The 27515-nt window shown below is 44.0% G+C and overlaps 1 protein-coding gene across 1 annotated transcript; it reads left to right on the forward strand.

The window, feature by feature from the left end:
- Positions 1–599: 599 nt before the first annotated feature.
- ube2e2 (ubiquitin-conjugating enzyme E2E 2) lies at positions 600–27000 on the forward strand. Its single transcript, XM_061080460.1, has 6 exons — positions 600–739; positions 2891–3071; positions 4464–4514; positions 19258–19390; positions 23948–24095; positions 26129–27000. Exons 2-6 carry the CDS (start codon positions 2899–2901, stop codon positions 26224–26226), a joined length of 603 nt encoding a protein of 200 aa, XP_060936443.1. The 5' UTR covers positions 600–739; positions 2891–2898; the 3' UTR covers positions 26227–27000.
- Positions 27001–27515: the final 515 nt, after the last annotated feature.

Consider the following 27515-nt stretch of genomic DNA (forward strand, 5'->3'; position numbering starts at 1 on the left):
GTCCGTGCGCGTGCTTTAAGTGTAATTGCCTCATTAAGCCAACATTTTCTAGAGAGTTTGTGATGATAGGAGCCGACACTGGTGATCACGTGATCGCAAATAGGTCACTTCCTGTTCCGCCTCCGGCCTGAATAACGCGTAGGATTTGTTGCTGTTGTGAACACGACAACTACGTAGCCGATTCCCTAAATTTTACGGAAAACGGTTTAGGTCGATAAAGTTCGTAGAAACTACAGAGCACGCTTTCCGACGAAAATTCGGAGGACGTGCGGAAGTCCGGTGTGTCTATAAGCAGCTAATGCTATTTCGGAAGGCGCAACTAAGGGGGGGGGGGGGCATTTCCTGTAAATATGGACCCCACAATCTCCAGCTACACCCCTGCCACCCCCCTAAGTAACAGTGGTATAGTCCGTGCGCGTTCTTGAAGTGTAATTGCCTCATTAAGCCATCACCCCCCCCCCCACTTCTCTCTCTCTGCGCGGCCCCGCGAGCACCGCGCTGGTGTCGGGGGCGCGCTCGGGGAGGCGGGGCCGCGCGCTGCTTCACTTCGCCTGTGATCGCTGCTCTGGTTAAACAGCGAGGACGCGGGAGCGAGCGCCACGGCCGCGCGACTGGAGGAGGACATCTACTTTCCGCCGCGGGATCACGACGCGGAGCCGGAGCCTCGACGAGCCGCAGGGACGAGCCCGACGAGCCGCAGGGACCAAGCCCGACGACCCGCCGCGGAGCCCCGCCACAAGTAAGTGTCCGTCCCGGGGAGAGAGAGCCGCACTGCTGCCGGGGAGCCGGGAGGAAGCGAGCCGGGGGGAGGGAGTGGATGTGTGGGGACGAGCCTCCCTTTGTGCCGAGGCAGGGTCACCACCGCCGTTCTTCCGCCGCTCCCCCCTCCGCTGCTCCAGACACCGACCGGGATCCCTCCGCTGCTCCGGCCCCGGCTGGCCCGTCCTCCATCCACCACCCCCCGCTCTACCGGGGCAGAAACGCCTCTTTCTCTGCGTATTTCCACCCAGTTTAGGCCTCTTCCTCCGTGGTCCCATCTTGTTAAATACCCCGGCCCCTGGTCCCCCGGTTCCCCGGTACGTTAGCTAGCTCCCCGCGGTGTTTACCGTCGCTTTCCTCGGTTCCCATTGTGTCTGTCCTGCCCACTGACGTTGACCCCCCCCCCCCCATCCGACCGGAAAACAACCGTCTGTAACTTGTGTCTGTTGATGTTCTTCTGGATGGGGGGGGGGGACCACCATCATCTAAGACGGCTCTTCTTGAACCGCTGATGTCCCCCCTCCCCTCCTCTCCCTGGGGAAAGGGCAACCGTCAACTTATCACCCACTCAAAACCAGATTTATATATATATATTTATATTTATGTCACAATAAGATATTCACTCCTCGGCTTTGTTGTCTGCGGTTTGGCTTCCTGGTAAAAACAACCTTTTAAAATGCTAAATTTTCTGATTTATTAGTGATTATTGTTTCCTTTTTTGGGGTAAACAACCCACGAAGAGTCACAACATTGACTCATAATCACATTAAATCCTTTTCTCTTTCAGCGTGAGGATGTTTACAGATGTTCTTTATAAGTGTAAACCAGTAAAACCACTCATATAAAGTCTCACATTCTCACCACAGCTCATCAGATGACTGATTTGAAATATACCGGCTGCTATGACGACTTAATTTCCCTTCGGGGATGAATAAAGTTATCTATCTATCTATCTATCTATCTATCTATCTATCTATCTATCTATCTATCTATCTATCTATCTATTTGTTATAATGTTCCCTGAAACAAGGACCCTGTACATTTGTAATTCAAAGATCTGATTTAATGTCAAAGGTCAAATCTGTCTTTTGCACCACTGGTCAAAGAAACCTCATTAACATCTGGCTTTTGCCTGGAATGGATATATATTCGGCCTTCACCTCCAGGTCAAACCACTCTGCTGTAGACACGGGGTTTTATCGGTAGTGATGGACACGAGACACCGGGTTAAACGCGCTAATTTGGCGTCAAACGTGATGCACGTGGGGGAAAATCAGAAATGCAAAATCCTCTGCTGGTAATGGAAAAGCAGTCAATGGCCTTTTGTTAGTGTAAATAAAAACCACTAACACCAGCAAACATCTGGCTTTTGGCTGGAATGGATATATTCGGCCTTCACCTCTGGGTCAAACCACTCTGCTGTAGACACAGGGTTTTATCGGTAGCTATGGACATGAGACACCGGGTTAAACGCGCTAATTTGGCGTCACACGTGATGCACACGGGGGAAAATCAGAAATGCAAAAATCCTCTGCTGAGTGGAAAAGCAGTCAATGGCCTTTTGTTAGTGTAAATAAAAACCACTAACACCAGCAAACATCTGGCTTTTGGCTGGAATGGACATATTCGGCCTTCACCTCCGGGTCAAACCACTCTGCTGTAGACACAGGGTTTTATCGGTAGTGATGGACACGAGACTCCGGGGTTAACGCGCTAATTTGGTATCAAACATGATTGAAGTCGGGAAAATCAAAAATGCAAAAATCCTCTGCTGGTAATGGAAAAGCAGTCAATGGCCTTTTGTTAGTGTAAATAAAAACCACCAACACCAGCAAACATCTGGCTTTTGGCTGCAATGGGAATGGAAGCAACCGGCCTTCACTCCCGGGTCAAATGTTTCTGCAGTCGACCGTTAAGAGTCCGATCGGTAGCGAAGGAAGTTTCCGTGTCGTCGAATATGTTTCAGTTGCAGAATTAACGTAATAGAAAACTCCTATTGGCAAAGAGGTTTTCACCAAACCTCTTTTTCCATCAGCACACACTTTGTCTCTCCACACCCTACACCCCCATTTCCTGCGGTCCTGATGAGTTTGCTCTGCCATCGTCTTTTACCTCCCGTCCTCTTCCCCAGGGCCCACGATGTCCAGCGAAGTGCAGCGACCGGATGACAGCCCCAGCACCAGCGGGGGGAGCTCGGATATCGAACAACGGGAGTCGGTACCGGAGCAGGAGCGAGAGCAGGCACAGCCCAAGAAGAAGGAGACCAAGATCTCCAGTAAAACCGCTGCTAAACTTTCAACGAGTGCCAAGAGGTAAAGAGACAGAATACCACAGAGAGAGAAGCGTTTACACAGGAGTTGTTTGTTAAACTAAAGGCCTCTCCCCCTTTGTGCCTTGGGGGGGGGGGGGAGGTATGTTAAAAAACACTATAGAGCTGCAGACATTGTCATTTCAAACATCCACACAGACTGGAGGTAACTCACTCAGCTCGGGCACTAGTGGTGGGGGGAAAAATCGATTCTGTTCAGTATCGCAGTATCGATATTTTGCGCCCGCGATTATATCGATACTGTAGCACTAAGTATTGCAAATTCATTTCCCAAATGAATTTAACATTTTGGGTCATGACATCAGGTCTCAATTTGATTGAAGCTCTAGGTTACTCTTATGTATATGATTGAGCTCAGTGTTCATGTGAGAGGTCTCCTATGCAGAAAATAATTACAAAGGTCCTGTGTCCTGAATGTTCAAGGACAAAGTTTTTGCACTTCAGTTAATGTGTAGAAGACAATGTTGTTCACAGAATTAAATGTGACATTTGAAGTGACTTGAGCAGTCTGATTTTCCTTTGCCTTTGGATAATAAGGGGGACATGAATCGCAATATATCGCAGAATCGAATCGCAATACTTGCAGTATCGCAATATATCGCAGAATCGCAATACTATTGAATCGTCACATTTTTGCCAATTCCCAGCCCTATCGGGCACTGGAGGGTCATTTGGAAGAGATATTCCCCCATTCCAGCCTTTTTGTTTGAACAGGTTTGCCTTGTGCTCTGCATCACTCCCTCCCTCTCTCTCCCTCCCTCCCTCCCTCTCTCTCCTCCTTCACCACCACCACCACCACCAACACTTACCTCCAACCAGTCTTAGCACTTGTTCCCAAAAAAGACCGGCAATGACAGAATTATGCAACCGGTTGAGCGGAGGGTTGAGCTGAGGCCGCCGAGTCTTTTTATAAAACGACGACTGATGTTTTTTGAACATCTCCCGTTTTGTACGTCTGAGATTCACTTAAGAAGAATCCGGCTCGAGTCCCTTCGGCACAACGGGCTGCAGCACGGAGACAAGTGCCGTGGTTATGCGAATATGTTCGAGGCCTGAATCATCATATTCCATCGTTACCGGCTGCAAAGAAATCAAAGCTCGTGTTTTTAGGTTGCTTTCAATCAGGCAGATAAAGCAACTCTTCCTTGACATCCTTTTTTATTACATATAAGATCAAAATCATCAGCTTTTTCAACATTTTATACCTTTTTATATGCCCAGCGCACTCAAAACATGACACCCACTCACGCACGTGGTTCAAGATCAGATTATAGGAATAGAAACATTTGCTCCTCACACAGGACAAACTTGCTCTTTCAGTTTTTATCCTCTGTCTGTTTCCCTTTTCTAAACATAGATTTTGACTCTCTTGCAGGATTCAGAAAGAGCTCGCAGAAATCACACTAGACCCCCCGCCCAACTGCAGGTAAGGAGGTGTTATCTTTTTAAAACCATTTCTCAAATAACTCATAAGCCCTAGTGTGTGTCCTTGTGTGTGTGTGTGTGTGTCTGTGTGTGTGTGTGTGTGTGTGTGTGTAGATGCTGAAGCTGTGAGCAGGAATCTGGCTCCTTTTCAACGGTTTCTTGTCTGTGTAAAAAAAGGGAAGGCTGCGCTGCGATGCATTCTCTTTTGTTCCTGTTCCCATAATGCCGTTGTTTGTGTGTGTTTTTGTGTTTTGCGATCGTAATCTCAGGTGAATGAGCGTGAACGTAGCTCATTGTGGCGCCGGCTGTTGCTGCATAATGCAAACTGCAACCACTTGTTGGAAACCCAGCCCCTCAGATCACAGTGTTATGATCGCACTGAAAAGGAGGGAAATGAGAGGTAGTGTTACTTTAAAAAAAACCTTTTTGGATTCTCGTGTGGTTTCCCCCCCCTCCCCTTGCTCTCCTGGGGATTTACCACAGACAATGGTTATTGTCTGCTACTGCCGCAGCCCCTTTGAGGAAGAGATATGGTCGCGGGCGAGTGGCATACCACATGTGCATCAGTCTCTCTTGACACGACAAAGAGCCGTGGCTTTTGGGGACGTGGGGCCGGAGCTGGCTTTTATTAACTTAAATAACACAAAGTGACACTGTCTTTAAGGACTCTATTTATTACAGCACATTAATTACTCTCCGAATCAGCACTTCGGTGGAAATAAAGAAGGAAGAAGGAAGATGGTAGCCGATCTTCTGCAGGATTGAGGAGATGCTGATGTTCACTGACCGTTTTGGTTTTGTCCGTATTCGCTCATCGGCACCTGCTTAAAATGATTGAGGAAAAAAACGTCTTTGTGTGACTCATCTGGCGATTTGGAAATGACTACACCCGAGACAGCCTTGTTTATTGCATGAATTAATCACCCCTGCTGGGTCTCATCAGAACCGCAGCATCATTAACGATAAACATTGAGCTAACCTTTTCATTCCAGCTCGCAGCCCAGTTTTGTTATTGTACTGGAGGCTAAAAGAGACGTTGTTTTCCTCGAGGACTCTAATCTATTCCAACCCCCCCCCCCCCCCTCCCTCCACCACCACCACCCCCATCTCCCTCCTACCCCCCCCCCCCCCCCCAGAAAAAACTAGGTTGGCTCACATGAAGGATTTAGCTGGAGGACATGAGTAAGTCATTTGAAAGTAAAATAATCGCTAGCGGAAATTTCACAGTCATCTTCTTAGTGGGGAACTAGTTGCCTGGGAAACAATTAAGCTTCTTCAAGATAATCCTCTTCAGTGTGTGTGTGTTTGTGTGTTTGTGTGTGTTCCTTTTTTTATGCCGCAAAATGATATCAAAATCTAATAATGCGTTTTCTGTGAAGCACCCAAACAGATTAGCCGTCTGCTAACAATGAAGAAAGAGCAAGGGGAGGGGGGGGTTCAGATGCATCAGCCACCAAATTTCTCATGCAAAAAACGATCACAGCGCCATTTACATTCTCGCATGAATGAGCGCACACCGCAGAGCCAGCGCCGTCATTTGTATGCCGCACGCTTCTCGCTCCCGGCCAGGTTAGCCTGAAAGGTTATTCATTTCGTTCCCGGCAACAAACGCAGTCACAGGCTGTTGCGCCCCCCCCCCCCCCCCCCCCTTCAGGAGGCCGGCAGGGAGTTGTGTTAAAGAGATTCACTCCGTTACGTTCAGCTCACGCGGCGCTGAGAGCCCCGGTTGATGTCATGTCATCCAGACTGTCTCTCTTTGGCCGGGGAAGCGCCCGCAGACTCCCTCGCCACTTTGTCCCGGTCGAGGAGAGAGAATGTGCCGTCCTCATCACATAGTTAAAATCTGCAGTCTCCTTCGTCTCACCTACAGTCTCCTCAGCCGAACCCTCGGGGCTGGGGGGGGGGAGTGGGGGGTTCATGCTGCATTTCTCTCTGTAAAATGGAGAACGCTGCTCTGTGTGTTTCCGTGTGGATTTGTGATGAGAGGCAGAACTTAGCCTTTAACGCCTCAGAAGTGTCGAGAGGCTAATTTGGCGAAACGTCTGTGGCCGGAGGTGCCGCCCACATCCCCCGAAGGTCACTGTGTCATTACCCTTAAATTCAGCTAAAAGCACAAACTGTTGGTACAATAAACCCTTTTGTGTAGATGAGTCCACACCCTGTGGAGTTTAAGTAGTTTGAAGAATCCATTTTTATACGGTGTGAACCAAACTGTTGTTGTACTTTTACTGCTCTGTCCCTACTTGGAAAAACAGCAGCGAGTATTTGAATTTGTCTCCTGCTTTATCTCACTCTCCGCTGTGTGACCGCTCGCTTGTCACCTTGGCAGTTGTCGTACATTAAACCAACAGGAACATGCTGAAGCCCCAGAGGATTTGACATGGCAATTATTCTCACTGTCATACCCTTCAAGTGAGATGCAGGCAGCTTGTGCACATATTGATGCAGATGAAGTGGCTTCTGGAGGGAGACACTGTTTTCCTGCCCGTACGGTGCACAAATATTGCAATGGTCTCGCCGGGAATCAAAATTTGATTGGAGGCAGTGAAGAGGGGGAAACATGAAAGGTTTTTGAGTATCACTAGATTCAGTATAATCATCATCTGTCTGTGGAGCAGTGATGTGTCTCTGCATTGACACGGATGAAAAACTCTCGTGGTGTTTTAGTTTAAATAAGAGCATTGTCTCTGATAATCAGGTACCTATGAGAAAGGTCGCCTGGTTTAGACTCATCTTCATAATGTTGTATGATGCATTATCTATGTAGAAGCTGTAGTTTGACTTCCTGCAACTCTGAGTTTTGTCACTCTTCGTTTTTGTCTGATTGTTTTATCAATGAATCAGTTAATTGGTAGATATATCAAACTATATGAAACATTGAGAAATTGTTTGTTGGTGGCAACTGTGTGAATTCTGTACACGTTTCTCACTGACAGACCGAAACCTTAAGATATTTAGCTTACTGTCAAATGTGAATGAAATCCCATCATGTTTGAGAAGCCAGAACCAGAACATCTTTAAAATTCCAAAAAAATGACAGAAGAAATGTATCAAATTTCCATCCAACAGTTGCAGCTCTACATATGTATCCTTGATTCATTATCTATTAATCAGCTGCTTATTTCTCAATTAATACATTTATCTATTTGACTATAAAATGCCCAAGCCTAAATGAGAGGATGTTTTTGTCTGTTTAAATTGTCAGATATTCCATTGACAATAATGTAAAACACAGAAAACATAGATTTGTTCTTTCAGCTTTATCTGACATAGCTCAAAGTTTGAGCTTAAGCTGAATTAGTTAAAATATGACATATGTCCATAGGACCACCGGATCAGTGTGGTGTGATTTGTAAACTGAACTCTGTATCACACTGAATCCAATCCCAGCTTTGCAATGTATTCCTCCTCTACTCGCTCTGATTTATTCCCGTCATTGAAGTATTTCCTCTCTGCTTCTGAGTTTATCTTCCAATACTCATTATATTTCCCTGCCACTGAAACAAAACGGATTGTTTGAAGCAGTTTTTGCTGTTGCCGGTCCACCGTTGTGAGTTGTTATTCTTCTTCTTGGTTATGTTCGGTCTGCCTCCAACGACATTTCAAGCATAAATCCAAACAACGATTGTTCAAATATCACCTGCTGCTGAAGTACTGTGCAGTTCTCAACCACTGTGCAGTTTGATGCCTTTTCTTTTTCACGGATGGACAAACAAACAATACATCTGGCACAGAGAACGATGTTCAGCTGCCTAACACATAACGGTAAATGTCAGAGTTTGTTGTGAACCCAGAGCTGCTGTTGTTCACTGATGTTCAGCCGTCACAGCAGAATTATCTCCAGCAGAAGAGGCAGAGGCGGCGTCTTCTCCTCCTGAGGCAACTCAAACTGTTGTAAATGTGATGCAGCCGCAGCCCAGGGTGCATTTCCAGGAGCAAGTTCACCCCTTTGCTCTGTCAGGTTGTCACAAGTCATCCTGGGAAATGCAAGAAACCGCTAACTGAAGTAGATGTAGATCAGGCTGAGGGAGCATTGATTCAGCAAACGAGTAATTTGCAATCTGTTATCGTAGAATATCTCCTGTAGTGATCTGAGCATCACAAACTGGAAGTACTTTGCCTGTGTTTAAATATGCAGACTTGTGTACTGCTCGTGCAGATGGCTCTGATTTAGTTTGATAACTGGGACATGGAAATAAGGTCCTTGTATGATGAAGTAAAATGTAAGAGATACTCAATTTTAGCATCTTATAGTCACTTTGTCATATGTGATATTTTGTTCTGTTTCTCAGAGAACATCAGACGTATGAAGACGTCACCAAAAGGCTGAAGGACGTTAAAACCGACATTTTCTATAATTGTCTGAAATAGTCTTTAGTTGCAGCGCCAATTAGTGAATTGCCAGTTGATTAAAGCATCAGCTGATCAAATGTCAATCCTCTTTTAGCACAGATGTATTTCACGGCCGGTCTTTGGAACCAATATACCTTCTGAGGTTCCTGGATTTTCCCAGTTTGTTGAAATGCCGCCACGATGCCCAAAACAGAGCTGTCACTCCCTGATGATATCACACACACACACACACACACACACACACAGCTGCTCAGTCCATCACATGCTCCCTGGCTTCAATCATTAATATGAATATGTAACTTTGTCATCATCATCCAGTCTCCCCAGGAATGGAGGCTCTCCTCATTGTAGGTTCTGACCTCTACTTCTCTTCTCGCTGATGGGATCATCTTCGTGTCTGTGATGGTTGCACAGTTTTAAAGTGAGCCTCTGGGGGATTATGTGCAAGTGACACACCCAGCATCATTTCTCACAGCGTTACCATTAAGCACGACGGGGGAGGTTCATCAATATTCATGAGGAGGCGTGGGGGCGGGGCTGGAGGAAAGGAGGGATTAACTGGAGGAATACCTCCCGGGGTTTGGAATTGATCACTGTAGTGGACGTGGTGTCTTCAATGGATTATCATTGGTCGGATCTTTGGGGTGTGACGTCAATTCAAGCGAGTAAAAACAATGACAACTACATTTAACCTTGGATGAATCAGTTTTAATCAATCGCTTGTTTTATGAATATTGATGAATTATGGACGCAGGCATGTTCCTGACCTTGTAGAGGAGGTTCTATCAGTTCACTGCAGAATCTGAGAACCTTCATGAAGGAACAACCTCAGAATCTGAATCGCTTCGTTAACTAAACAGAATAAATAGATAAGTGGATGCTTCCATTTGCACAAGGGTCTAATGAAGGGGTTTGAAGAAGTTGATAACAATCTTGAAAGGATAACTACTCTATGGAAACGACTTCAAACCTCAGGTAGTTTATTACCAACATGCACTTTACATGTAAATTGCAGGTGCATATTAAAGTGCCCTCGCGTGGACCACAAGGCAGAGAGAGAAAAACACTATCTGCAAAACGTCTTCCCCCCGAAGATAGATAAAGATGCCTCGGTCTCGTTCTGGAGCAGAAGGATGTTACAGCATACAGATGGATGGTGCCAGACTGGGTTGTGGTGATTTGTTATGGCCACCTTTCTCCTAGTGCACCTATGAAACATCTGCTGAAAATAATTTTCTTCCCCGGCAAACCGGTCTGCCCTCATTATTTTTTTTTCTCCTCTCACAAAGTTTTGAGTGGAAAAGAAATAAAGTCGCCCCTATAGAGCGAGAGCAGCATATGCTCTCCTTCTGACAGCGGCCCGAGTTTAATTTATCCTTAATGTTTTCCACTGCGGCACTTGTTTGACAGCGAACACGGCCTGCCTTGATTCATGTGTGACATTGAATTCTCAATGTCCTCATTTGTGAGGTAGTTTTCTGGCAAACATTTGTCCACAATGTTATTAATGGTTTTGTGGGGAAGCCGAGCATGAAGCACAGCGTGTGGACATTTTGTGTTGGGGTGCTGCCTCTGCAGAACCGGTTCCTCAGAAGCGGTTCAGCTCTTTGGCAATGACTGAATGATAATGTGAACGCAAACAGAAGAATCTTCTGGCAAGCGAACAAATACAGTAACTGGAAAGTAAACAATTGCTCTGAGATCCCATTACCCCTGTGACTGGGATCTTAAAACCTGATGGATTTGCCTGTGGAGTCACAAATCATGCTGCTGCTCCTGCCAAGAAGATTTAAAGTATCTTGATAATATATATTTGCAGTCCGGGGAACGAAATGTTAACACTCTTTATATTCTGTTAAATGGTGAAATGATTAATAACCAGTGAATACAAATGCCCTTTCCTCTCCGCTGATTTGTTTAACTCGCAGCTTAAAACCCCTTGTTCTGTTTCTCTACCTGCTAAACCTCAGGGCTAATTCGGTGTCATGGGAATAGAGCAGCAGAGTATGAGGCTCCACAGCAGATCTGGCAGCTCAGCTTGTTCTGATCACTGACCTTTTGGTAATAAGTCCAATCCCTCGGCCACAGGGCCAAATGGCTGCCCAGAGCGCTTCTGTGGAGGGAGCAGGAAGGCTGAAGAGACTGCCTCTAATTATGGCTGAATACATGTTTGGTGAAAGGCTGTGAAATTAAAAAATATTAACATTGTGCTCTTGACTAATTTGGTTCTTAAACTGCAAGAGGCTGCAGGTTTTGTCTTGGAGGCAAATCTGTTTTTTTTCCCACGATTTCCTGGGAGTGCCTGGCCTGCGAAGCTGATTTACATGTCAGCACAAATTCTAACTTATTTTATTCAAGCAAAGCTAATGTTTATAATTACCCCTCAACAGACACACACACACACACACACACACACACAGAGAGACACAGACACACTCACACACACACTTCTTGTACTTTTATGTTGCAGAAAACGTTAAGAAAAGCGACTGCACACTACCACATCAGCCATGAGTCAATATTTAGGACAGTGTGTTGTGTAAGTGCTTATTTTTTTTTGTGTTATTTTGAGATTGGTTTAGATTGAGGGTCATGAGGACATGAGACGTACTATTTTATTATTACTATTAGTTGTTGTGTCATCCTTCACCCTGGGTGCACATCGAGGCTTTGTGGGCTAAGTGATATTTTTCCGACTCATGATGTTGTGCTGTTTCCTTCATGCAGTGCCTGTGTATTATGGTAATGTTATATGCGCTGCATTATTCATTTTTAGCCACGGGCAAACATTTGCACTGCATCCGACTCTGTCTGCAGCAGCAGCTCAGATACCGAGAAGAAAAATGCTTACCGCACCAAAAAACCTCTGTTGTGCCTCAGAAGAATCTCACAGAATTACAGACGAAGGATGCGGATAATAAACAGAGCTTCTTATTTATAGCTTTGTTAACGTGACCCTAAACCCCCGGTGAGGACAAACTTCCTGAGTTAAAGGCCAGTGATTGAAACATCTCTTTTCCAAGTAGACTTCCTCAGTTCAATACTGACTGCTGTTTGGATTGATTGAACCCAGCGGCACTCGGGGGTCGCCTTCCTGTGCGAATCATATTGTGTTATTCCCTTCGACTTGGAAAGCACGCAGCCAGCTACTCGAGCGTTTCCCCTGTCGCTGGATGAGCCGTCCGGTCAGTAATTGCAGTATTCATTGTACAGATGAACAATAAAGGGCTTGATTAAAAAACAAACCATGTCATTTGAGACAATAAAGACGAGCGAACAGAGGAAGGAGGTGTCACCTCGTCTGTTGAGCTGCACGGTAATTGGTCTTGGAGCTCTTTCACGGTCGGGGGGGTAGAGAAGATTGCTTCATTAAAGTTCCTCTTCTGATAACCGCAGCAGCCACACTGATGAAAAAAAAAAAAAAAAAAGAGGATCTTAACTGAATGACGGCGCCATTAGGAAAAAAGCACCTGTGGGGAATGAAGTGGAATAGCGAATAATGCCGATAATGGCTTTATTTGTGCTCTGCGGTATTCACACGCTCCGAAACATTCTGATTCACATTCAATTATTGGTTTACTCCACTGTTTTATTTATCAGGCCCTCGAGCAGCTTTTGGCTCAGGTGGCTTTTTTACCTGCTTATTGTGTGACAAGCTGCATTAGAGACCTGCTGCTTCTGTGAGCGCTGATACCGTTCAAGTTTTTCCAGCCTGAACAATGTTCCGTGATTGTGATTGAACGTTTGGTTTTCTGACCGTTTTGTGCCGTTTATATCAAAGTGGTATTTAATATGAAACCTAATCATGTAAAAAAGGCTGTGAAAGGGCGGTGAGTATTAAAGTTTCAGCCCCTTTTAGACTCGGTGTATTTCTCCTTTTTTAATGGAGCTCACCAGCTGTGGTCAGCTTGGATTCCTGCTGGTTACGGTGGTTAAAAAAATAATCCATAGAATCTTTTCATACCGCTGCTGTAGCCACTGTTCATTGCTCAAACATACTTGGAATATATTACGCTCGGTTTGTTCCTAACAGTCATAATGTCACCCCAGAAATAACGAGATGCATGATTCACGGCTTGCCAATTCTTTGAAATTGAATGAATGCTTCTTCAGTTTTCCCAGAAATAAGGTAGAACGTCATTATACATCGTATTTCTTTTTTGTTTCCTTCATAAGGCCTGAAATGTCCCCTTATAATCAACACCAGGAGAACGCGGCTGTGGGTTGCATGTGTTGGTTTTATATAACTCGCCCGCGTATTGTTTTAATCGAGGATGATGAAACCTGCACTGAATTGGCTTCTCTGGATCTGTTCTCAGTGCTCGGGACAGCCTGGCACAAACGCAGCGAGCGAGAGTGGAGGCAGGACGTGTGTTTGAAACCTCCCCAGTGAACTTTAGAGCTGGTTCTCTTCAGTGCTTTGCCACCACACACTGTTTGTTCCTGTTGTTTCCCTGCAGCTGTGGTCTCACATTCTGTAGTTGTGGTTGCGTTCAGTGTTTACTTTGATGTTGGAATTCCTTTCTGTCATTTAAAGAAAAAACATATTCTGCTCTTATTCAGTTTCATAGTTTTAATTTGTATTCTTACTTGAAGGTTTGCAGGCGCTAATGTTCCTCATACCGTCCGTTGCTGCAGCTCCTCTTTTCAGCCTCTGTCTGAAACACTTGGTTTAAGCTCCTGTGTCTTTAAGACCCCTTCCTGCTTTAGACATACTCTGCTCTGATTGGCCAGCTGGCCCACACTGTTGTGGTGGCTTTACCATGCTTTGTTAGGGGGCGTGTCAGTCGAGCAGTTAGCCGTGCATTATGCAAATGTGAGGCATTGTGGTGTTTCCCGAGCTTCAGTGTTTTCTGTGCGGAGAGAAGCTCCCTTTACCGCAGAGTTTAGCCTTTTTAACTTGTGCAGAACTTTTACAGTTAAAACAATATAACACGCTAGATAGAAGAGAAACTGAACAAACCTCATATGTCTCTGTAAGAGTGACATGTTTCTTATAAAGGAACTGGGAAAACATCTTCTTGAACCCTTTTTAAATTGTAATTAAAGAAGATCAATTTACCCTACTTCATGAATTCACCTGTGAGAGGCACAGGCCAATCTCACAACTCATCTCTTTCATCAACTTGACCCGAGCCCCGGTGTCTGTGGGAATTGGCTCTCGGTAACAATAACCATGAGATAGTTTGGTGATTTTGTGGAGATTAGCTCAGCTGTCGTGCTGCAAGATAAAGATTATCTCTCAGCATTGGCACCAATCTGCAGATTGCCCTGTCTATGAAATAAGGCAAGTGAATGATTAAATGAACAGAGGACATCCTCCTCTATACTGCATTGTATCATGGGAAGGAAAGGTCATTCAATATATATGGAAATCATTACTGTCGTCTGTGATTGCAAGGCACAGCTTATATAGTTTTCAGGAACTGAGAACGAAAGGTAGAAATGACCAAGTCGGTCTGCGGTACAGTGTCGTCTTTATATTCCGTGAAGAAACTGTTTTCTTAATCCCCCTCCTCTGAAATCGGTCCCAGTGGAGCCCCTGGGTTTCGAAGCGTCCAATCTCTCTGAGCCCTGTGAGCGGTGATGAGGGCTTTTTGTTGAGGGGAAGAAACAAGGTCCGCATGAGATGCAATTACCCTCTCCCTCTCAGGCAGCAGAAACATGACTTTATGACGGAATCGTGCTGGCGATACAAGCTGTTGTACAGCTGTTATTTCTATTAAGAATAACAAACTTCACAAGGAAGAATAAACCGAGCAGAGAGAAGGCGATGTGGCTCTGTGGGATGTGCACTACTTTGGAGCTCGGTTGTGGAGGAAGCAGCCCGGCTGTAAGAGTGGGTTTCCACATGAGTGTAATGTCGGAGGACAGGGCAATGGCAAGATTCTCACGGACACCCGCTCACTAATGTATCCCCGACCCCTTGAAACAAATGACCCAAATACTCAGTGAATCAAGACGTTTGGCTGACAGAGCGCTGCAGATGTAGTGTTGCTTACACAGAGGTTGTTATTATTGCAGCTTACAACAAAGCCGATAAGGAGCGGTGTTACAGCAGTTGGCGTCATGTGTTTGTGCGAGAGAGATGTGTGTGCACGAACAGATGAGTGACCTGGCATATTTCTCTGGGTGTTGCTCTTAGTCGAGAGCTGGGTGTTCAGATTGTTGTTGGTTACTTCTCCTTAACTCCCTCGTTGACCTAAAATTGATTCAGTAACACTGGGTTTTAGAAAATACAGAGTAGGAGCTTTGAGCCGTGCACGATGAGACAGAACCTGGACATGAAGACATGAGCCTGTTGGTTTAAATCAGGGCAATGTGATCTTTGCACAGACACTTATTCTCTATGTCTATATTTGCAGATTAGAAAACAAAACGATGCTGAAAGATGAATTCATGTTTGCATTTGACATAGAAATTGGCTGTTTTCTTGATCCAAATTCTATACATGTGGTTCTATTTGTGTTTAGGGTTGAGCTATAATTCATCAAGAATGACATCTTGGGAATCATTTGCCTCTAAACATCCATATCAGTCGGGCTCTCCTGCAACATATGCTGCAGCCCTATTTCACCAGGGTGGAGGAAACACAAGCCATTAAATCCTGACATTAAACGTGCATTAATTAAACCCTGGTGAACGGGATCTCGTGCACACATTCACCGACACTGTGAAGCTACATGTGACTCGCTGCGGCCCGACGCCAGCTCCTCGCCATGGTCACACCGCTCACCTCTCTCAAAAATTAATGGCCGAGTGAGAGACTGTCGGATCCTGAATGAGCTGGCCCTCAACCAGCTGCAACAAAGCACCACAGGAACGCCCAGGCCAGCGGGGGGAGGAGGTCTCCGGGCAACAGCCAGTGGTGGCATGCACATTCAGCTATTGACTTAGCCTTTATTCGGAGCCCTTGTGCGGTTGTCAGATCCCCTCCAGCAAATCTCTGTGCGGAGCGAGGACCTCTGCCATGCCTGCTCATCTCTATCTTTCCCTCATGTCTCAAGTTATTATCGCTGCTACAAACTCATCAGCCTCAAAGGAAGTGAGCATCTGCTTCTGTTCGAGATGTTTTGAAAAATGGAATCGCCGCCTCTCCCCTTCACCACGGTGTCAGGGAAGCTTTTGAATAGTCGAGCGATAATGGAAGTGTTACCTTGAGGTGTGGGTAGCACATACGATGTGTGAAATGTAAGCACAGGTTTCACACAGGAAAGATCGCCTGGAGCGAGAGAAATTAGCCGTCTATATGTCTCCGTCAGCAGCAGGGAGTAATAACGGAGCTAAAGAGTGGTCAGGTCCAGTCATCAGCCACATCTATCAATCTGACCATCAATCAGTCAGACTCACTCCACCTAATTACAAGACAAGAAATGAGTTGGAATCAAAAGCCACATCGACTCGTGAGTAGAGGCAGGTTATACACAAAATAAATGAGTTTGTATGACATGTAATTTGACCAAAGCTGAAGGCAAAACGTGTTCATGGTTCTGTTGAGCAGCCTCATTGAAAGATGGAGTGAAAAGCCTGCTGTCACAGAGAGGGATGAATATTTGAATGCTGGGTTTACAGTGCACACTTGAAAATGTAAGGGTGTGAATGAAATTATATTAAATGCATATGATCGGCCACTGAAGCAAGACATTTATTGACGCCATAATTAGACAAATTTAGCAAATAGTAGAATCCTTGTGACTATTTTTCATCAGAGAATGTAGGGATTGGGGGAAAAATCGATTCAGATACAAATCGCGATTCTTGTGAATGACAATTTTAAATCGCCATGCTGGCTCCCAAATCGATTTTTAAAAAAAACAAAACACCCCAGAACATGTTGACCAGCTCTTGTTTTTGCACAAGAATCTAAACATACCCAAGCACTAGCTTTGCATCGCCTACATGCAAACAACAATAGCCTTCTTTTTGTTTATTTCAAAGTTTATATTTTAAGTACACTTGTATTCATTCTATTTAATTTACCTTTTATTTATTGTTTAAAAGTAGCCTAGGTGGCTTACATTTCTTAATCTGTCAGTTTGTGTGCAGTTGACAGGAGCTATACAATAATAGGGCACATTTTTATTTATTTTCTCTATTGGCTGCCCGGCAGTCATTAAGTTAATGTTAATATTTGAAATAAAACTGGTAAAGCTCTAAGTGAATTTGACTGTGTTGTATTTGAAGGTATGATTCAACATTTTTCCATGGTCCAGTATTTTAAAAAAAAAAATAACCAAAAGAAATCCCAGGAAATCGTAAAATCGAATCGCAATACTTACAGAATCGCAATACATATCGTATCGCCACCTAAGTATCGTGATAGTATCGTATCGGGAGCTCCCTGCCGATTCCCGTCCCTAAGAGAATGTCTTCAGTTAATTTAACAGGGCAGAGGTTTGGCAGCTGGATCCTCTTGTGCCACTTTCTGTTAAACCAGAGCTTGAAAAGTGTCTGAACCCTCCGCTCCAATTTACCTTCTGTTAAATAACACAACAGGCAAATTGCTGGAGCAGCTGAATACGAGCAGCAGTTTATAAAGTGACTCTCCCTCACTTCATGTTGTTATGACAGGCTTTCCAAGCACAGGCTCCTGGCTCTCTGATGTCAACATCTGTCTGTGTGTGCTTCAGAATCCTTGTGTGTCTGCCAGAACAAACACAACCAGTGCTGCTAATACCCTCTAATGTAACTTACTGATATGTTTAATGAGGACATTATCTTTCAACCCCCTTGTCTGACATCTGTGTCCTTTGTACAACAAGAAGTCTCCATTCGTGTGTCGGAAGTTATCAATTACTGCAGTGCCACTTTAAGTATTACTTTTACAGAATCATTCCAGGGCAGACACAACGTCCAGCATTGTCCCCTGTGTCTGCTTTGTCATTTCATTTTCAATCTGACAGGATATATCCGAGCCTGTCTTTGTGCCTGAAACAACAGGAGTCCAGATTTGCATGTATTCTGCAAGTAATTCCCTGGAGAAGAAGAAATCATAATTAGCTAATTAAAGAAGGCTTAAGCGAGGGCCAGTGTGAAAGAGTGGCAGAGTAGATTAGTGGAAATTTGCATGTGCTGATACTGAAAATGCAGGAAAATGTCTGATGTTTCATTTCTATTTCTGGAGGATGATCTGTTGTCGAGAACCAGATGCAGTTTGTTGTTTGAGGGTTTCTCACAAGTCGCTTTCAGGAACTCTCCGTCTCATTGTGTGTTTATCCCTCAGTAAAAGTGAGCAGTGATATCCCAGCTCCGAGTGAAAGCAAAGCCCTCATGCTGCAGTTCACACACACACACAGACACACTCACACACACACACACACACACACACACACACACACACACACACAGACACACACTTGTAAAAACATCTGCCAGCAGCTAAGGGCTGGTGTAGAAAACAATCCCTGGTAATTACATGAAATCGGAGGGATTGTTCATTGTCTCGAGCTTTGTGATCTGGACATTGTCCCCGTCTCCTCCTGGCTCCGTGCCAACTCGGGGTCTTACCACTAACAACAGTTGGGGGGGAGGGAACCCTTAATATGGAAATGGCATTAATTACTGGGCCTATACAACAGATGTGACCTTCAGCCCCCCCACTCGGCATAAATACTCATCTCATGAAACAACAACAAAACCCACAGGCTCAAGTATAAGATCATATTTGCAGTGTTTGCATGAGGTTTTTCTTATTATGCAAAAGCTTTTTAACAAACATATATTAATGTGGATGAAGCCTTTGCAACAGCTTCAAACGGCGTTAGAAATTAAATGGGATCCGTTAAATCCAGATTAAGTCAAATCTATGAGGGATTAAGAAGTGGGACAATTAGGTAGGAAGCTGTAATTGTATAAATCTAGCAAAACCCTATAGTGACCGTTTGTCAGCAGAGGATTCAAGGACGGCCCTTTTCAATTCATGATGGAAATTGTTGGAACAAAGAATTCTGGCTCAGGTATCAAATCCATTTCGCAGTGTTTGATATCTTTTTATGCAGAAGATGATTTCTTATTATGCAGAAGATGATTTCTTATTATGCAGAAGGTGTTCCAGTCACACTCTGGCTCTGGCTCACCGGAGCTTGTCAGTGTGTCAGGAATGCTTTGGTAACTCAACTCCCTGTTGCAGATAATCCAATTTTCCATTCACACATTTGAGAGATAATCTAAATTCACCTAAAATAGCCTTGGACTAGAAATCCCTCAAACCTCCACGGCTTCATCATTCCCCACATCTTCATCATTGACTTGTCAGAAACCAGCATTTACCAGCTCAGCGGCTGATTTCCCCCCAAATCTCCATCGGCCATCGGGCAGTTTACCAGGCTGCAGATTCCACTGAGCTCTGCTGATTATCATATTAACACATCTTTTGTGCTTCATTTTCCCAGTGCTGGCCCCAAAGGAGACAACATCTATGAGTGGAGGTCGACCATCCTGGGACCCCCGGGCTCCGTGTACGAGGGAGGCGTCTTCTTCCTGGACATCGCCTTCACGCCAGACTACCCCTTCAAACCCCCCAAGGTCAGGAGATGTGACTAATAAAGTATTTGTATGCGGATATATCTGAATTCTATTTATACATATATAGATTTATATGACTTTCTACAGGGGATCTGGAAAGCCTGGGAAATTGTGGTGAAAATATCTGGGTCGTTTAATGATGTGGAAAGAAAATGTAACTAAGATTGGCCTGTAGAGATACACACACAGTATAGTCGCACACATTTTCTGTAAGTCACACTAAGTATGTGTTGTGCAGGCTAATCAGCAGTTATGAATATGACCTTGTGGACTGCCAAGCAGATGCGGAGCAACATTAGCGTTCACTGTGGGCCGTGTTTCTCGTCACCTGATTAATTATGAGTCCAATATTTACTCTTTCCAGAGAAATATGCGGCTGCTGAGCTGCTTAAGGCTCCGCAATGCTCCATGCTTTTACTCTGAAAATCACAACGGGCTTCAGTCAACACATATTTAAGTTTTTTCATGTTTGCTTATTTAAAAGGGACAAGGCACATTGATTAACATGCATTCTTAAAGTGTTTCAGTGTTTTATCCTATTTGTTGAAATCCTCTTCACGCACAGATAGCTGTCAATAGATAAAGTCATCTTCCAATAAGCTGGTGTGTGTGGTTCTCGCAGGACTTTAATAAACACGACTGACTGAAAGGATTGGCTGTTGTTGGCTTGATCAGACTCTAATGTTCAGGATGTGTTGTTCAAAGAAGTTCCACTCGGGTTGAGTATGATTCAAAAACACCAGGATAATCCTGATCCCTGCAGAATTGTGGATTTAGATGGATTACAGGAGCAGAATGTGATAGAAAAATGGGTCCAATAATACAACATCTGTATCATGTAGTGTGATTACATGTTTTTAGATTTGTGTTACTGTGATTAAGTAGAAGAAATAGACATTAGTTTGCCCTTAGTAAAGTAAAAGAGTAATCCCCCTGATAGCCCAAGGACATGAGTAGTATATTTCTTTGAAACACTCATATCTCACTTTATATTTATTACCATGACACAAGAGTTGAACCCGTCCGTCTCTCTGAGAGGACGCTGGAGGCTTCTTCTGGTCTCTGACCGGCTCGTAGACGTCAGGCGATGTTGTGCAGGACAATACAAACACGTTTTCTGTTGCCCTTTCCCTGGGCTTCCTCTGGAAAGTAGTTAAGCTATGCAAAGCACCTCAGCTGCACATCTTGTTTTTCAAAGAGCGGCGCTGGAGCACGTCTGCTCAGGTGTGTGTTGGCCGCAGGGAAAAGGTCAAACCAGGAGAATGAGAGTTTTTACTGTTGTAGTCGTCAAAGAAAAACACTTGAAGAGGTGTCACATTGGTTTCACTTGTTGTTCTTCACATTGCTAGAGGCCAACATTGTGATGTGTCGTCTTTAGAGAACTGCTAGTACTGATTTAATGATTTAGAAAAGTTTGTATCCAGATTAGAGTGAAAATGTCCAATGCTGCTTTGAAAAGCTGGTACCAATAAAATAGATTAATTAATCCTGGATGGTAAAACATGGGAGTCTTGATTTTTCTAATTTGAAATCAAATCTTGTCGCCTTTCAAGTTGACATCTCTGCAGTGTCTCCCATATTCATGGCTCCTCTTTTCCATTCAGAGAGATGTGTATTCTTCCAGTTTCACATCGGTTGGTTTATTGAAACGTCATCAAGTCCAGCACAGACATGTTGTGTTATTCACCACAAAATAGCCTATAATCCCAGAATCAAATTTAGTTTGTATTATTTAGCCTTTTTTTTGTTATCAAATCCTGTTGCTTTTCTGTGACCCAGTTCTTCGTAGATTAATGGATGGACAGATGCACTGTGACTTGTGTTCATGTTGATGAGAGAAATGAGAAATCAATTGAACTGTCATAGTAAGAGAATAGAGTTTTTAAACGTCGCCCTGGTGTCACGGTTGTTGAGTTAGTCCTGCAGATTTGTGTTTTGTTTCCCGGCTCTTGTCTGAAGCAGCGTGGTGATCTGAGCTGTGATCCGGGTCGTGCTGCGTCCCGACCCGCTCGCCGCTCAGCCGGAGAACGACTCCTTCTCTTGTCCTCCGTGGCGTGTTGTCTGCAGAACACTCCAGCCACGTCGAGTGGATGTCATTACTGAGCACACAGACTGTCGGGGCCAATCTCCCTCTTTAGTTTGCACTGCACCCAATTACCCTTTCACTTGGCCTTCCTTTTCTCCCCCCTCCTCCTCTTTCTCTCTCCCTCGCTCTCTGTTATGCACACCCCCCCTCCCGGTGCTCGCCGCCCTCTCCTCTCCCTCTCCTCTCCCCTCGCTCGCCCTCTTTGTGCTGTGTAACCACCAGCTCTGTGTTTGACAGCAGACTCAAACAAATCCACAGGCCCTGGCCCAGCTTTCTGTAGCCAGAGGGGCTTGAGTGTTTCCGCCCCCTTCAATAGCTCCTACCCCTCTGACACACTATGATCTGCAGCCAAACCAGCCCCCCCCCCCTACACACACACACACACACACACAGACTGCTCGGCCTGTAGCTGCCGTGCACTCCCTCGCTGTAGAAACGCTCCAGTGAAGCTGGGTTGCTGAATGCACTTGGGAATTTTGGAATCCAGAACCTGACTTGCTTTTTCAAAAATCTCCAAAAAGAAGAAAAACAAAAGCCCTCTCTCTCTCTCTCTCTCTCTCTCGCTCGGCCTGACAGGTTCGCCAGGTGGATGAGTTCCTGCTTCTGAAGCTGGGCCAGCGGAGGAGCAGTGTGTCTGCAGAGGGTTATTTATAACATCCTGCTCCCGTGCAAAATTTTTTTGAGTGTGTTGGGGGGTGGGGGGGGGTGCCAAGGCTCATTAGAGGTTTCCTCTGGAGGGTCAGGGGTCAGGAGGGGCCAGATGTTGGTGATTGGAGCAAACAGAGGTGTCAAGTGTCAGGAACCAAACAGATGTCAAGCTCAAATCCAGGCCCGGGCTCGGCTCATAAACACCCTGAGCTGGGGGGGGGTGATTGCTTGTTGAGGGTTTTTTAGGAGAGAACAAATCCCAGGTAGCATGCTACAGGTCATGTTTTGAGGCTAACCACACAGCAGGGTTCACTGTGACAGGTAGAGGAATTCATTTACAACGACAACAACACCATTATTGTTGCGGTGCTTCGTGCTGCCCTCTGTTGGTCGATCTAGATTCAGACACGTGAGAATTGGTTCAGGAGGTTTAACTGAATGTTGATGGAGTAAATGGAGCTAGAAACCTAGAAAATGAATTGATTGATTGATTGATGATCCCTTATTGTTTATTAGATGTGTGTCTTGCAGCTCCACGGACACATAAACATAAAAGACACAACTCAAGACATGGCCAAACAGTGTAATTCACTGAATGCAATAAAATCCAGACCCTTCAGACATACATTTCTGAAAAATGCTGAATGTCCCTCTGTGGAGGAATCGGAACAGATGCATTGTCCTGGTTCCTGATCCATCGTGTGAATCAAGGAGTGAAACTGCAGCTTTTACCTGTCGTCCATGTCTGACCTGTAATTACTCTCATGTATAACAAACCTCTCAACCCTGGCAGGAAATCCTCTTCCTTCACGGCCTTAAAACTCATCTCCTGGAGTCATCCGGAGTCACGTCTTATCCCGGCCATATTTTTTTATCTCATCTATTGTTTAACACCCTCTTATCACAGGTCATTTAAAACCCTCTTAACTCTGTCGTGTCCCTGCAGATCTCTTTTCATTCTGTGGTCGTACAAATGTAACGGGAATCGTCTCAATAAAGCCGGGGCTCTGACTGTGAATCTCATTATCATTAGTTTCTTTCAACGCTGGCAGTTTTGGACGCCTCATTAAAGCTTTCTAAATACTGTGTTCTGAAAAAGACAATCAGCAAACGCTTGATTGGTTGAAGTAGCAGCTGAATTAATCTGCATGAAAGACTTGGAACAAACTCACACTTAATGCTTCCTCGTTTAAAATGAAACTGATCCAAATGTATATTTATGATAATGTTTTTACTCAATTTATTGTATTCTTAACAAGGTTTAAGATTTTATTGTTTAAGAATCCGGTAAAGTCTAAATATGTTCAGTTTCTAAGTTGGTTTGGTTGATCACGAACGACTCACACTTACAGTTGTAAATCTGTCTTTTAGACATTTTGTTTGTCTATATAAATTCAATTTTATTAGTTAGTTGATTGATTAAAGGAAGAGTTCAGATTTGTCTTTTCTTGCTCAAAGTTGAATAAGAAGTTAAAGATCATTGTCTTATTTATACATTAAATATGAATCTGAAGCCACTTTTTGCTTGTTTACACTCAACCAACAAATGGCCATATTCCTGCTGAGATATTCAGATCAATATTCATATTTACTCATCGTAAATCAAAAAGCTTCACTTAATTCAGTAATTAATTGTTAGTGACCTGTTGCAGAGAATCTAAACCACACAACCCTGGGTCCAGATTGTCTTTTTACCAAGTTACCATGTTGCTGAGATTGTGTTTACACCATCAGTGTCACATAATGCAAATTCTGCCTTCTTGTTATTTATTCAGTTAATGATCTAAACTAATCTGCATTTCGTCCTCTTGTGTGTGTTGCAGGTGACATTTCGCACGAGGATCTATCACTGCAACATCAACAGCCAGGGGGTGATCTGTCTGGACATCCTGAAGGACAACTGGAGCCCGGCCCTCACCATCTCCAAGGTGCTGCTGTCCATCTGCTCCCTGCTCACAGACTGTAACCCAGGTGAGATCCTCCTCCACGTATACAAGTGGAAATATGAGTCTTTTGCATAAAGTAGATGCAAAAGACTGAGCAGTAAGTTGCCTTTCAGATCAAATGGTCTGTTCTTTCTCTGCTTTAAATGAAATTTGTCTTCATACTCAAGTCCTCACCTTGACACAGTGGTCCACATTGTTAAATGATTTATTAAAATAAGCTGTGACCACTTCCAGCTCTCATTGTTTCCCAAGGCCGAGGAGCGCTCTCACAGTTTAGGGCTTGAACGTATAAATAATAAAACCACACTTTCGCGGCAGAAAAGAGCAAATGACCCAGGATGATTCTTCAATATACGACTAATATAATTTAAGATGGCGTAAAAATAACAATTATTAATTTACTTTCTTAGCTTGAGAACAAATTGTCCCACATCACTCCTCCGTCGTAAAGCAGTGGAGGGAATTCAGATAAGAAAGAACAAGAAGATTTTGTGCTGCGTTACTCGTCGTCTTTTAGGTTTATTATAATATGTATATGAGTCTAATGGAGGTCGTCCAAGAGCAGAGGATTAACCTATAGTCGTGTTACAGCTTCAACCCCCACCCACCTCACCCGCTCTCCAGTCGCTCGCTGCTCCTGAGGGGATCTCTCTGCTTCTAATATGATAAACTGGTCATTGATTCAGCTGAATTTGAGAGCATGTAATCAAGTCTACTGAAGGTCACCATAATAAAGTGAAAGCTACATCCGTCCCCCGGGCGCAGACGCCTACAGTCGAGCAGCAGCATCACAGTGAATCTGCCGGATGGTTTTAATCAGCCGAGTAGAGAGAGTGCGGTTAGAAAACGGAAGGAACCCGTTGTCAGGTTTAATTCTGGTCAAACTGCTTTTCAGAAAAAGGCTTGAAGCTGCAAAAGATAATTTAGTGGGAGATGAATGTGAGATTAAAGAAACTGTCAAAAGGGGGAAAATACACAACTGAAAACATTTGTCCTTACACTCAGCTGCAGATTGACCTCAGCTGTCTTCACACACGATCCCAGGAAATGTCTAAGAAATGAACCCTTAACTTAAAGTACAGCATTATCCCTTAAACGGTTGGGTCACATAACATTTCCGTTCTGTGAATATTCCCTCCGGCTTTCATTCCTTTCTACTGAAACATAAACGAGGGACAAATTCAAGTGAGCGTTTCCTCTTGTTCTGCGACGTCCAGCTCAGGTCAGAGGTCACCTCTGTTGAACTTTAAATCTGCTGGTGTCCAAAAGAAACTGCAGCTCTGTGCCTGGAAAGAAAGAAATTAATATCCGAGCATTTAAAATAATGTACTTATCACAACACCAGATAGTGAAGCAACACGTCAGATTCTTTACCGGTGATGTGGTCATGATGCACAGATCGGATCCCAGTGGGTTCGTTAACACCTGCACCAACATCTGGATCCTGACACATGTTGCATCTTAATGGTGTGATCACAACACCAGTCCTGCATTCATCGCTATTAACAGATTCTGTGTTGTGCAGAAATACTCAAACGTGTTACAGTACATAGACAGATAATGTACAACCTTAACTTTTCTACTTGAATATAATCAAGTATTTGCTTTTGAATATACTTACAGTAATAAAAGTAAAAGTACTTTTCAGGTGTAGCCTATTCTACTTCATCATTATGGCTCGGTGGTGTTTCTTCATCAGTGATGCTGCTGCTGCAGGAATCAGGCTCTGATGTTTCCTGCCCGATCTGATTGGATCATTTGATCAATTCCTGTGTCATTATTGACTTATTGTAAAACTGCACTGGAGTAGAAAGTACAGATATTTGATAATGAAGTGTAGTAAACATGAAAAGAACCTTGGGAAAAAGATCTACTTCAGTACAAATACATGAAAAATGTCTTTTGAGTGTTTGTTTATATTTACACATCTAATACTTTCACCAGCTTTATCTCGTGGAAGCTTCCACTGGATCCAACAAGGATTTGATCATTGACTGAATTCACTCACTCACTTTCTCTCTCCCTCTCTCTCTCTCTCTCTCTCTTTGATCCTTCCAGCCGACCCCCTGGTGGGAAGCATCGCCACACAGTACCTGACCAACAGAACCGAGCATGACAGAATAGCCAAACAATGGACGAAGAGATACGCCACATAGAGTCCCCGCCACCGAGCGACCCCCCCCCCCCCATCTCCTTTACCTCCCTCACCCGTCAGTGTACCTCTCTCTACCTCTCTCTCTCTCTCTCACCCTTAGTCTGTCAAGGCACACTCACTAAGTGCAACGGTAAAACCCTCCCTCCCCTCATCACCCTCCTCCTTCTCCCTCCCCCCCCCAACATTTTATCTACCTTTTCTGTGTAAAACAAAAACAAAACAACAAAAAAAATCAAACAACAACAAAAAAAAAAAAAAGTCCTCTGTTCCTTGTTGACTTGAAAGCTTCTTTTTTATACAAAGAGTAGATTGGGATTTTTATTTTCCAATATCTGAATGTTGGAAGTATTGTATTGGAGAAAAAAAAAAAAAGAATATTATAATTATCATACGCATCGTCCTCCAGCTCTACAGTATGTATTCTCATTTTCTTAGTGGCACCTGGAACAAACATGCAGAATATATGCTTTTACTTTGTTTTCCTTGTTTCTGTTCTGTATTCCTCATCCGTATGTTATCTGCATGGAACAGGAAGGTTTGCGTCGATGGATCCTTCATGCTTTTTAACCTCCTCTGATTTTGTTTGTACTGTATGTATTTTTTCAAAGGCTTTTGAGGCAGACCACAAAAGTATAGGTCTGCCTGTGAAAGAGGCAGGACTTGTATATTTACTGGCTACCCGCCACCTTCTGCGATCGCAGAGTGGTTTGTTGTGCACTTGTATTACTGAAGCACCCAATAAAACACACTGTGGTTGGCTTGTGAGAAAACACTCGCTCGGCTCCTGTCTGGGATTTGTGTTCGGCAACGCTCCTCAATTATTAACACCTCCTCAGTGATCATCTCATAAAGTGTTCCTGATCGCACTCTCTATCTGCTTCACTGGGGTTTGACACATTAGGGCTGATTCTTAATTTTATTACCTGTAGCTTGAAGGTTTTTAAATCTGTCACAAAGAAAAATACATCTTAAATTACATCGATGGACAGCTTTCAACTGTTGTTTAGTTGTATTTATTCATAAAGACAACTCACACTAATGAACATTTCTGTAAATGTGCAGATATTGGCCATCTGGCTCATTAGTGTGCTCAGGCGATGATCTGGATCCAAAGAGTCAAATTGTGGCGTGAGAATTAACTGAAGTCATCTTAATCAAATGGTAAATGCACAGAGTCTGAAGGGAAACAGACACATACAATATATATCACAATAAAAGTCATATTACTAAATATAAAGATTGATTTTTTTCTGAGGTCGATCAAAATGTATTCTACCTCCTCACTGCAAT

The sequence above is a fragment of the Limanda limanda genome, chromosome 11 (assembly GCF_963576545.1).
Source record: "Limanda limanda chromosome 11, fLimLim1.1, whole genome shotgun sequence".
NCBI classification, from domain to species: Eukaryota; Metazoa; Chordata; class Actinopteri; order Pleuronectiformes; family Pleuronectidae; genus Limanda; species Limanda limanda.